A 13,742-nucleotide genomic window follows, 5' to 3' on the forward strand; every position below is an offset into this window, starting at 1 on the left:
CCATGAATATCCAAATTACAAACTGTTATCTATCACATTTGTATCTTTAGAGAGTAGAAAGTGGCTTCTGACAATGCATTAAATTGCAATTTGGTAAACTTTTTGTTTTTGTGATTCTCCGGACATGGACAAAGCAATAAAATCTATGTTAAAAAAAAAAAAAAAGATAACCAAATACACTAAATTGATGGATGTCTAGGGGAACACATGCAATACATGGACAGAGTAGTTGTTCAGCTGTTTTTGTAATGTTGCTCATGACTGTGTGAATACTAATAACAAGCTGATATTTGGAAAGGGAACTAAACTGACTGTGGAATCAAGTAAGAACAAATAATACAATTTAATAATTGTTATTCTGGGATGCTTTAACTGCTGGTTGATAGAAAAAACACATATGCCTCAAGAGTATGTTGTTCTAGGCATTGTTTTATGCCCTACAGAATGAATCACATTTAAAGTGAAATATTATGAAATGTTAATGATTTTATATTATTCCTTAACAAATATCTTTGTAAATGTTATTTAGTGAAAACAAAGGTAAGAACACAAATTTATGAAAAACCTTTTGAAGTTATTGCATACATTTATGAAAAGGATAGGAAACCATGTTAACAAAGTAATTTTTGAAAGACATGGATTTTTGTAGTGGCGTTCTCTACTGTGTGAATACTGATAATAGGAAGTTAACGTTTGGATCAGGAACAAAACTTAATGTGATGCCAAGTAAGTAGGAAATTTTGTTCTTCTAAAAATGTTAATACATTTTGTTTTACCTTAATTTTGTTTTATTTATTTTGTATATGTGTATTTCCTAATATCTTCTCAAAATAATAGTGATAGTTATTATTAACAGAAAAATGTGTACCTTAACAAGTCTTCATTAGGAAAATACTTTGCTCAGGCCAGAGAAGAGTAGCAATTTCTTCCAAAAAGTAGATACAAACAGTATCATGTAAAAAGTCCACCAAGTTCTAAGGAACATGCTGAGCTCCACTATAAGTCCAAATGTATCTCTTAGTAAATTTGACATTCAAAAGACTAGGCCAGTTGTCCTGCCCCAGTTTTTGTAATGTAAGTTATGGTTGTGTGAATACTGGTGGAGTAGGGAAGCTTACCTTTGGGACTGGAACCTGCCTGTTTGTGGAATCAAGTAAGAGTCCAGAATTTGCTAATTATATATTTTCTTCACATATTTTAATTTTAATTGTACAAACAGTGTTTGTTGTTGTGCATTGTTCATGTCCCAGAGTATTGGATTGGTTTTAACATTATTGGTTTATTTTGTGATACTATTAATTAAGATAATCATATTTATCAAATTAATAGCATAAGAATGAACTCCTCCATAATGCAATAGGTCAGACTTCATATTTAAATACCCATTTCATGTCCCATCAAGCTTTTGTCAGTTCATGTTCAAGTTGTAAATATTGTACAAATCTTAAAATGAGATCAAGGTGAAGGTGTAGTTAGCCTATAGTTTTTGTAATGCTACTCTTAGTTGTGTGAATAATGATGGCACAGGACGGCTCACATTTGGAACTGGAACCAAACTGATTGTGGAATCAAGTAAGAACAAATTAAATCAGTTATAACCTCTTAGAATTGGAGATTTTAATTAATATTTGCATTCATAAATGGCATTGTATAAATATTATGTGCAATAGTCAAATCAGATTCAATCTTGTTAATGTTCAAAATGTAAAAAAAACAAAAATGAAATGTGGAACCATATTGTTGTATTGGCAGCTGTAATGGGATATTAATTAATTGGCAGGTTGAAATCCTAGATATAACAACACAATTTCATGCTTGGACAATTATAAGTATAATGTTAACAGTTGAAAACATACTATTCAGACTACTTATTGTGTATTATAATTTATTATCTATGTCTAATGATGAGCTCAATAATCTGCCTTTACATAATGGGCTAGTTATTGCAATGTTGTCCCTGGCTGTGTGAAGGCTAGTGGAGTAGATAAACTTATCTTTGGGAAAGGAACTCAACTAATTGTGGAATCAAGTAAGTTTCTATTAATTAATTATCATAAGATATAATTTTACTGACATGGAGGAAATGTTGTGGTAGTGTCTTATTTGATCTTATTGATCTGCATTTGAGATATTTAAAAGTAATTCAAGTTAAATCTCTTGCTAGTGGTATGCACAGTGATGAGAAGTAATTACAATTTCAAATGAATATGTATTGAAATTATAGTCTTCATTGTTGGTATAGTTGTTCTCTATTCCATGAATTGTGTGGTAAAGAACTGTAAAGAGAATCCATCCAGTTTAAGGGTAGTGGACTAATTTGTGAATAATGTAACACTTTTATAAAACATATTTTAGGCCTAGGGCCAAACAAATCTTTGTTACCCTTGAATATACAAATTACAAACTGTAATCTATCACATTTGTATCTTTAGAGAGTAGAAAGTGGCTTCTGCCAATGCATTAAATTAAATTTGGTAGACTAATTTGTGATTCTCTGGTAGGGCAGTGTATTTGGTCTAAACCTTAATATGGACAAAGCAATAAAATCTATGTAAAAAAAGATAACCAACAATTAATACACTAAATTGATAGATGTGTTAGGGGAACAAATGCAATGAATGGACAGTTCAGCAGTTTTTGTAATGTTGCTTATGAGTTTGTGAATACTGCTAACAAGCTGGTATTTGGAAGGGGAACCAAACTGACTGTGGAATCAAGTAAGAATTGTATATTGACTTACTATTACTTTATACAATTTATTTTAATGAAATGTTGAGATGAAAGAAATCCTTGAATGTAATGTTACATTTTACAGCACTTGCAACTAATTGCAAGATGTATATCAATGATTTATCCAGAGATACATGTGAATGAACTCTAATGCAATAACCAAGGAGTCTGACTACATTGTATTGCTAAGCTAACTTAGATTTGTTGTGTTTATAATAGGCATTTTCTTGATAACATTTTTTACAATGCATGTAATATACAGCTCTGGAAAAAACTCAGACCACTTAACATTGATTTCTAAACTTGGAGTGGTGTCTTAATTTTTTCCAGAGCTGTATATGAGCCTCCAGGTGAAATTAAAAGGTGGTATATGTATCCTTACATAATTAGAAAAAATATATAATATAATTGTTTAAATTATTTTTAAATCTGTATATCCCAATATAAGTTTTTACAGTTAATCAATTTTGATCAGAAATATGTTGTTCAAGGAACAAGGTTGAAAATGCAGGTGAAAATTAAATGAATAGATAAGGCAGTCGTCCAATTGTTTTTGTAACACTGATCATGGCTGTGTGGATGCTGGTAGCACAGGAAGGCTAATATTTGGAAGGGGAACAACACTGACAGTGGAATCAAGTAAGAGCAATTGATACCAGTTAATTATTTGTTGTGTTCATTGTATATATTCCCACATTATGTGGAATGAAGGATTTAAACCAGAATACTTGTATATAATTGTTAATGATTTTCAAGGAAACCTAGTACAGTATATAAATATTATCTATCCTTAACTTGTATTTTTGATAATTAATGATATTAAGCAGTTTATATTTTATATCATGAAAAAATAAAAACCCAAATTTGATATGGGCTTGGAAATTAAATCATCTAATTTAAAAGGTCCTCTTCTGTTTAGTTATATTTTATTGATGTGGCAGGTTTATGTAGTGGTATGATGTACTGTGTGTATAGTGGAAACACAAAGATTATATTTGGATCAGGAACAAAACTGAATGTGATGCCAAGTAAGTAAAAAAAAAAACTATGATTTATTGCATTTATTTTATTATCTGCCAATGTGTTGTCTATATGGAGACATTTATGTAATTCTTACAGTTTGTATAGAGCCCTTATGCAAGTAAAGGTATATATTTCATATTAAAAGTAGGCAGAATTACTAGTAAAATTCTAATTCTAATTCATTTCATTTTTTTAGGTCCCTAAACAGACAGAGCATACTGAAGTGAGCCTGAGTTTAAAATGAATGTCCAGTTGTATATTATAGTTAGAACTTGGGGATGAGGAATCTTTTTTGAAATAAGTGTTAAGGTATATAATCAATTAGTTTAGTTAAGTTGAGATGTATAGGAACACTAATAATTTACTTACCAGAATGCTGGTACAATTGTTCAGCTCCAGTTTTTGCAATGCTGTTTATGTCTGTGTGAATGATGGTGGAGTAGGGAAGCTTATCTTTGGAAATGGAACCCAACTACATGTTGTGCCAAGTAAGAGTCCAGTATTCATTTTCCATAATTTTCTTTAATTATATGCATTTTTACTATATATGGGCAGGAAATACTGTACATGTACCTTCTTTGTTATTATGATATTTCAAATGCTGAATGAACAATTACTATTAAACTGATACATACTTATTAATTATTAATTGTGGTAATCACATACTATTTCCTAATTCAATAAGACAGTTTCCTCGATCATGCATGCTCTTTGGCTTGGTTGGGTGTTGTTTGTATAGTTAATGCAATACATTTAAATGAAAGGGAATAATAATAAATGGTACTTTAATGTTATAAATACTTGTATGTGATATAACTAAGTATCACATTATTACATTTATTTTAAAAAGTGTGGTCAAATTTCATCTTGACCTATATGTAAACAAAATTTCTATCAGATGATGTCTAAGATTAAGGAAAATACAAGGTTAAAGGTTAAAAAGCAACAACTTTAAGCAAAAAATGCAATTCAAATGTAAATGGAAATATTATTAATAAGCAGAGTAGCTGTCCTGTTGTTTTTGTAATGCTGCTCATGACTGTGTGAATGATGGTAGCTCAAGAAAGCTGATATTTGGAAGTGGAACCAAATTGACCGTGGAACCAAGTAAGAACAAATTATGTTAAAAATTGTTTAAAATGGAATATAATGTTTGTGTTGTTTGAGATTCATGTCATATTATTGAATCATATAATGCTTATTGAATGTTAAAAAGTAATATTTCCATTTATTTTATTCCTAATGCTTCTGTTGTTCTTTTTGGCATACAATGTAGGTCTATACAATTTCAAGACTTTCAATATTTTAATTATTTCTGGTTTCTTGGTTAATAAGCGTAATTTGCTTTTAAGAATAGAAGAAATGGTAATGATTTTTGTGCTGGCTCTAACTGTTGTGTGAATAGTGATGGATGGAAATTGATTTTTGGAGAAGGAACCAAGCTAAATGTTGTATCAAGTAAGTGGTTTGCAGAGAAATTCATGCAAATAAATAATATATAAATAAATGCATACATACATTAAATAATTGTGCAGGTAGGTTTTTGAGTGAGGATAAGCTAGTGTGTGAATATTGGAACAGGCAAGCTTATATTTGGATCAGGAACACAAGTTGTTGTTGAACCAAGTAAGTCTATTACTTAATTGATTTTAAAATAGTTCTTGTTTTTTATAGCTGAGGTGAATTTAATTTAGCATACTGTTGTGTAACATTAAAGCTATTGGATATTGTGTGGCAATCTTTGGGTCAGGTTCCAAAATTCTCTCCCAATACAGTAATAAGACATATATGTCTAAAACACGTTGTTGCTATGGTATAAGTTACTGTGTGAATTATGGAGGAGCAGGAACAAAGCTGATATTCGGAGCTGGAACCAGACTGTATGTGGAGCCAAGTGAGTCCATTTAAAAAATAATAATGATGAACACTATTGTGTAAATAGTTTTTATTCAGATGTAGAATTGGTAATATGCAATATGTGAAGCCTTGGGTAAATGGGCATCACTTTAGATCAATAATTGACAAAAACATGTGTACATGCTTTATAATCTGTAACATATTATTTTAATAGACTTTCATTCACCAGGTACTTGGTAACATCCACTTATGATTCCCTCTATCACATATTTTAACTTTATAAATATGTAATTTCTTACAAACAGATACTTGTTTTCATATCTAATTTGTAAACTGACATTTGTAACTTACGTGTGACCAGCACAAATAATGAGGTAAACAGATTTTAGGAAGATTCTCAACTGAAAGAGTTATTGCTGAGGATAAAACTACTGTGTGAATACTGGCCAGTATAAGCTGATTTTTGGTCAAGGAACTAAATTGTCTGTGCAGCCTAGTAAGTATTCTTTCTTACTGTATTAATTTATTATTGTAATAATGATGACTATAAAAAGTAGACCAATGAAATCTGATTTTACATTGAATCTGTCCATGTACCTTAGAGAAATAGCTGCAGCAATATGTATAAGCTATTTGTCATAGTAATAATCACTGTGTAAATTATGGATCGGGAGCAAACAAGCTTATTTTTGGCAAAGGAACCAAAGTGGTTGTTGACCCCAGTAAGTATTAATAACTATATATAATATTTTATATGGTCACACAATGTGATACCCGCAGTTGCAAATAGTATAAGTTCATATTTTAAGCTTCTAAACATTTGGCAAAAGGCACAAGTCCATCCTTGAAAATTGGTTAATTTGTTTATTTTGTGTGATTTAGTTTACTTTATAAGATTTTACCCTTAAAATGTAGAACTTCCTTATTTTATAGTAAGAGTGTGTATTATAAAATATCTTATTATATTGTTTTTAACATTGCAGTTTAAAATATTGTTAATGTGAATTAATTGTTCAGAATTTATTTTATTTTACAAATATTTTATTTGGTTATAATTGAAATTACAATCTATGTGATATTTAATATAGGAATGTTTATTTTATAGTGGACAAGGGCATCTGCTAAGAAATAATAGTGGTACTCAGGACAGTGCACAATGGCAGACATTTTGTTATAGCATATGATACTGTGTGAATTCAGGAACTGGATACAAACTAATATTTGGAGCTGGAACAAAGTTATCGGTAGAATCCAGTAAGTAACAACAAATTGCTGAGAAACAAGTTTTTAATTATTTAAAGCATGATTGAATTCCAAATTAATTTTGACAAGATTCATGCAGTGACTCATTTTAAATAATAAAACTATAATAAATAATGAAACTATTATTACATTAAAAGCATCACATGGAGCATTAATGTTGAAATAATATGCCTGTTGAGTTGAGTGTTGAGGAATACCCAGGACAAATCTTTGTTTTTAACTTTGTCAAGTACAGCAAAGTTCTGTTAACTACTGTAATACAACCATTCAATTACATTTTTCTATCTACATAGATGTTAATTACATATTTATTTGGTTAGGAGTATCAACATATTACATCTGGTATCAAAAACGTAGTAAGTAAGTATAATAAGTATCTACAGTATCTTAGTAACCTTAGAACTCCGTAGCATTGCTATTTGTCTATCTTAATATTTTGTACAAATATTTGTAAAAGCTGTAAAGTGTTCTACATACATTATGCATATGAACTTGTTTTAAGAGGATTGCTTGTCCAATATAAGTTTAAGTATTTGTATTCACTGATCAATACTGATACATTGATCAATGCAGTTGAAAAAATGTGCCACAATTACAAAAATGTTATACAAATGTTTAGTAATATATATATATTGAAGTTTAATGTTGTATTTTTGAGAACAGTTAAACATTAAGAGTCCTGCCAGGCTAATTTAACCCTCAGCATGCATTGCAAGGATGTTTTTGATATAGATACAAACAATGTGTGAATTCAATATTTGGGAATAAGATTATTGTCGGACAGGGGACCAAGCTGATTGTTATACCAAGTGAGTATAAAACTATTTTAGATGAATGTGAATATTTCAAGGTTGTTTTTTAAGGTCATCTTTGTTAGGTGTGTGTACATATTATTTCAACATTAATGCTCCATGTATATGAATTTATCTTACTCAATTACAAAAAAACTGTGATTATATATATATATATATATATATATATATATATATATATATATATATATATATATAAAATCACTGTTTTTTTGTAATTGAGTAAGATAAATTCAGAAAACAAAATGAAAAAAAAGTCTAGTCTTGAAGGCTACTTGAAATCCCTGATGGCTACAGATTTGGTTGTAATTTAGAAATAAGTTAATTGATTTATTTTTAAGTCAGTAGGAAATAATTAAAGTGGAATACAAATTATAAGAGCTATGGTTCCTCAGGAGGAGGAATATATGAAAAATAACTACTCAGGTCCATTAGCATTTGTGGATTTGTATTGACTGCACTGCTGTAAATGGAGATTTGATTATGATTTCAAAATACCTGTCAACCGCTTTAAGGGTCAGCTGTCCAAGTGGCAAAAGGTTGGCATACGGATATAAAACTGAACTGCCAGGGACAACTATTCAAACTGTTTTAATATATATACAATATAGCCTTTTTAAGTAATACTGGATAAGTAATACTAAATGGTTATAAAACAAGACTGTTTTGTAGTAGAAAGTGGCTTCTGACAATACATTAAAATGTTATAGGATACAGGTTTATACTTTGCAATTCACCTGGTTGATCAAGATTTGTTTTGGTCTAGCCCTGAGAGTTATTGATATTGGCCTGATCACAGTGTGAATTCAGGGAGCAATGCTTTTAAAATAATATGGGGAAGTGGAACTAGACTCCTTGTTAAACCAAGTAAGTGGAAATGTGATGCTTCAATTATCACCCACAGGCAATATATTTCAATATATATGTAATCCTTCAAGAATGAGAAATTGCTAGCATAATTTGCTAAAATAATTTAACTTATAAAGTTTGCTAATGTTATACAGTTTTTGAGTATTGCTTTACATTTTTCCAAAATACACTTTATATGGGTTGACCAGTGTAAGGAGATATTGCTTTAGAGCTGCACACAGTGTGACTTCTTCATCGGTCAATTGGAAGCTAATTTTTGGCTCTGGTACAAGTCTTATTGTTGAATCAAGTGAGTATTATATTTCTATTCATTGCAATGCATACAGTTCTTTTTCACATACACCTTCATTTTCACAGAATCTGGATTTTGTTTTTGTTTTTTTTATTTTCCTAGGATAATTCAAGTAAATTAGTATAAACCTACTTTACCAGTAGAAAAAGATTCATGTTAAAACCCTATTGCAATGTGGCTCCTGGCCCAGGCAGTTTGAAGCTATTTTATTGGTTCAGAAACTAAACTTATTGTAGAAGCAAGTGATTATAATTTAACATAGTCAGATTGTCTTAATATAAGCAACTACATTTAAATGAGAAATGTTGCCACAGTAAGTGGTAGTAATTATCTAAATTGCAATAGTAATGCATTCAGAAACAAATTGACAATATTCAACTGCTCAAACACACATCAAATGTGTTTAAAGTATCTTACTAGGAACATGTTTTCAAAGTATAGAATTATAATTATGTTCAGTAAATCAATTACATTTTAACAGTATAGTATAGGCTTGATTTGGGTTTGCACATATAAGATATTGTTTAAGAATATCACACTGTGTGACTACTGGGACAGGCAATTATAAACTGGTTTTTGGATCTGGAACTAAACTCATTGTTGAAACAAGTGAGTATATAAGTATGTATGTTTTGACATAGCCAATACATTTTTATGTATAAACTAAACTCCATAACATTGTTTTCTTGCATATATTAGTCTTTAAATGATCTTGCATAACTAAAAATGTATTTACTGTAAATCATATCAGAGTAGGGTTCCAATAGTACAGCATATCCCTCTGTGCACTTGCAGCAAGGATGTGTTTTAAATGATTTCCTGTAAATAGTATTACATTTGAGTTTAAAATACGTGGAAAACATTAAGAGATTTGATAATTACTTAAATGCAATAGCATTTAATTACATACATTTACTTAATATTATAAGTGTAAATAGGTCTTCTTAAAAATTGATTGCAAATTGAATAAGAAAAAAATAGTAACATGTCTAATGTCCAGAAGGTTGTTTGACTTTATCTCTGTTGGAGAGTATTTTTCACAAGACACCAAACTGGCATTACTGAAGTAGACCGATTAACATTTTAAACAAACTCAGACAGTTATTGTTTAGGAGGAGGTCACTGTGTGAATTCTGGAGGAAGTTTAGGCAAGCTAATATTTGGAGCAGGGACAAAACTTGTTGTGGAATCAGGTAGGCAAAACAAAATGTATTTATTTATTTAAAAGTTGAACTTCACCAGACTATTGGTATGATATTATAATTAAATACAACATAATCTACATGCATAGGATAAGCCTCATCCTCCTAGGCATTTTTCTTTTTTCTTTAAAAATAACAACATGTAACATTTTGTTGTTGTTGTTTTTTTGTTCCTGGGTAGTAAGTGTTATTTCCTAATTGCGTATGCCTCGAAAGTAAAGAAAATGGCTATTATTCCCCACAAACTTTGCTTTTGTGACCAGGACAGTAATATTTTGAAATTTAGCAATTAGGAGCAATTAGGAAATAACACTTAGTACCCAGGAACAAAAATTGTGGTATATTGTGTAATGTGTCCATCATTAAAATTAATGAAGAATAATGTTGAATAAACCATGTTCTCTTCAGATATTTAAATTGAACTCAAAGGTAATATGTCCCTTGAGGTGAGTTGGCTCATCGTGCTTGAGTTTTTGTTAGAGATAATCTCACTGTGTGAATACTGGAGGATACGGAAAAATTGTTTTCGGAAGTGGAACCAGGCTAATAATTGAACCAAGTAAGAAATATATTTTACATTTTGTAATGTGAGGGGTGGTATATAACTTATTATAACTTATTGTCTCTGCCTTAACAATAACTAAATGTAACAAAATTGATGGACCGCATACAGATGTATACATTCAGTTTTTGCTGGGCTCAGAGTCACAGTGTGAATTATGGGAGTGAAAAACTGACCTTTGGAAGTGGAATAAAACTTGTAGTTGAATTTGGTGAGTTAATCAATATTGCCTTTATTACATTGAAATGTAATTAATTTCTATTGAAAATGAACTGTTAAGAATATGCCAGTGTTAAAATATTAGATGTATGGCTAAATGATTTTAAAAAGGTCAGTAAACAAAATTTAATAATGTTAATAGTGAAATTAATAAACAGGCATATTATGCAAATATGTTGGATATTTTTATTACATATTAAACAGGAAGGCATTTCACTTCCACTTACTTGAAATATAAATTAATATAAAGTAGTAGCTAATATGTTATATACATTTAGTATGTAACAGAATGTATATAGTTTGGTCACTATTTACCTTCATAAATTAGTGCCTACTGTATTTTAATGATTTATGCATTTCATTTACCATATATTAATTTACCAATAAATATTCCCATTAAGACATTGTAAAATCCCCAATTGAACGAAGATGGGCACTAAATAATTCCATTATTTCAGGCAGTGATTCTAAATATGCGATTAATTCCCAAGTCTCCACATAGCTCTTGTAGATGGACATTAAATAGGTTTCCAATCTGTTTAGGCAAGAGACGCAGTACAATATAAATCTGATTAAAGTTATAACATATCTGGTCCATATAAGTTAATTATGGGAATTCAAATATATTAGGCAAACTTTACAATAAAGAGGCTTATCAAATTAGCTACACAGATGTGTTCATGGGGAGATTTTTGTAGTGTAAAACATCACTGTGTGAATACTGGAGGAAGTACAGGCAAGCTAATATTTGGAACAGGGACAAAACTTGTTGTGGAAGCAGGTAGCCAAACTCCAATTTGCAATAGCTTTTTCAATTTAAGGTTTTAGATGGACTTCTAATAATTGTCTACATGAGTTGAACCTCTCCAAACTATTGGTATGTATAGTGTAATTAAATACCAGGTAGTCTAAATGTATTGGTTAACCCTCAGCCATCTAGACTTTTATTTATTTATTTATTTGGGCAAAATAATATGTCAATCATTAACATTAATGAAGAGTAATGTTGAATAAACCATGTTCTCCTCAGATATTTAAATTTAACTCAAAGGTAATATGTCCCTTGAGGTGAGTTGGCTCATCTTGCTTGAGTTTTTGTTAAAGATAAGCTCACTGTGTGAATACTGAAGGCTACGGAAAAATTGTTTTCGGAAGTGGAACCAGGTTAATAATTGAGCAAAGTAAGATATGTATATTTTAAATGTTGTTTTGTAGAGCAATTAATCATATTTTGTGAGGGGGCTATATTATTTATTTTGGTCCTGTCTCTGTCTTAACTAGTAACTGAATGTAACAAATTTGATGGACAGCATAAAGTTTTTGTTGTGCTCAGAGTCACAGTGTGAATTATGGGAATAAGATTATCTTTGGAAGTGGAACAAAACTTGTAGTTGAATTTGGTGAGTTAATTAATATTTCTTTTATTACATTGAAATGTAATTAGTTTCTAGTGAACATTAACTGTTAAAAATGTGCCAGTGTTCAAATATTAGATGTATGGCTAAATCGTTTTAAAAAGGTCAGTAAACAAAAGTTAATGTTAATAGTGAAATAAATAACAGGCATATTTAAGTATTTTGGATGTCTTGCTTACATGTTAAATAGGAAGGCATTTCACTTGCTTGAAATACAAATTAATTTCTCAGTTGTAAAATTGGATTGGATACTTATTTAATCTGTTTAGGCAACAGTTGAGAATAAACAATGAGAATGAAAGTATAATAGGGAAACTTTATAATGAAGGGGGCTACAGAGATCACTGTACATAGAAAGATTTGTGTAGTGTAAAACATCACTGTGTGAATACTGGTGGGAACTACAAACTGGTTTTCGGAAGCGGGACAAGGGTCATTATTGAACCAAGTAGGTACAATTAACAAGTATTTTTTATTTAGGGAATGTATTATTATTATTATTATTATTATTATTATTATTATTATTATTATTATTGTTTGTGTATGTGTCTGTATATATGTCTGTTCAGAATTTCAAGGAGAAAAACATTGTTTTATTCTATGTCTGAAATTATAGATTGTGTATATAAATATACTAAAGATGCATAAAATTATAGAACATACAGGCTAGGCCATTGAACTTCACCATTTTATACTATACTGGACATATAAATTAATATGAAGTACAAGGTAATGTTATATTTAGTATGTAACAGAATGTAATTAATTTCCAAGTGTCCACATAGTTCTAGTAGATGGACATTTGAAAACGTATTTAATCTGTTTAGGTAACATATCTGATCTATAAATAATAGGAATTCAAATATAATCTCTAAACTTTATAATGAAGGGGGTTATAAAATTGGGTACACAGATGTGTCCATGGGAAGATTTTTGTAGTGTAAAACATCACTGTGTGAATGCTGCAGGAGGTACAGGCAAGCTTATATTTGGAACAGGGACAAAACTTGTTGTGGAATCAGGTAGGCAAACTCCAATTTACTATAGTTTTTCAATGGTATTAATTTAGATATACTTCTCATAATTGGCTACATGAGTTGAACTTCACCAGACTATTGGTATGCATATTATAATTTAATATCATGGAATCTAAATGCATCAGTTCCACCTTCTAGACATTTATACATTTCTTTGGCCAAAATAACATGTCAGTCATTAAAATGACTCAAGAATAATGTTGAATAAACCTTGTGCTCCTCATATATTTACATTTAACACAAAGGTAATATGTCCCTCAAGGTGAGTTGAGTTTTTGTTAAAGATAAGGTCACAGTGTGAATACTGGAAGTTATGGAAAATTTATTTTTGGAAGTGGAACCAGGTTACAAATTGAACCAAGTAAGTTATATATATTTCAAATGTATAATATTTTCGTAGAGCAATTAATCATGTGGTGTGAAGGAGGATATTATTTACTTTGGTCCTGTCTCTACCTTA

The 13,742-nt window shown here is 30.0% G+C and overlaps 1 protein-coding gene across 1 annotated transcript in view; it reads left to right on the forward strand.

Moving 5' to 3' along the window:
- LOC136767388 (T cell receptor alpha chain MC.7.G5) overlaps positions 1-13,742 on the forward strand; it is a 143,012-nt gene that overhangs the window by 107,207 nt on the left and 22,063 nt on the right. The window contains exons 3-5 of the mRNA XM_066721148.1: positions 12,634-12,693; positions 13,214-13,267; positions 13,528-13,544. Of these exons, the coding sequence (XP_066577245.1) occupies positions 12,634-12,693; positions 13,214-13,267; positions 13,528-13,544 (131 nt within the window). The remainder of the gene's footprint in view (positions 1-12,633; positions 12,694-13,213; positions 13,268-13,527; positions 13,545-13,742) is intronic.

The sequence above is a fragment of the Amia ocellicauda genome, chromosome 14, assembly GCF_036373705.1.
Source record: "Amia ocellicauda isolate fAmiCal2 chromosome 14, fAmiCal2.hap1, whole genome shotgun sequence".
NCBI lineage: Eukaryota > Metazoa > Chordata > Actinopteri > Amiiformes > Amiidae > Amia > Amia ocellicauda.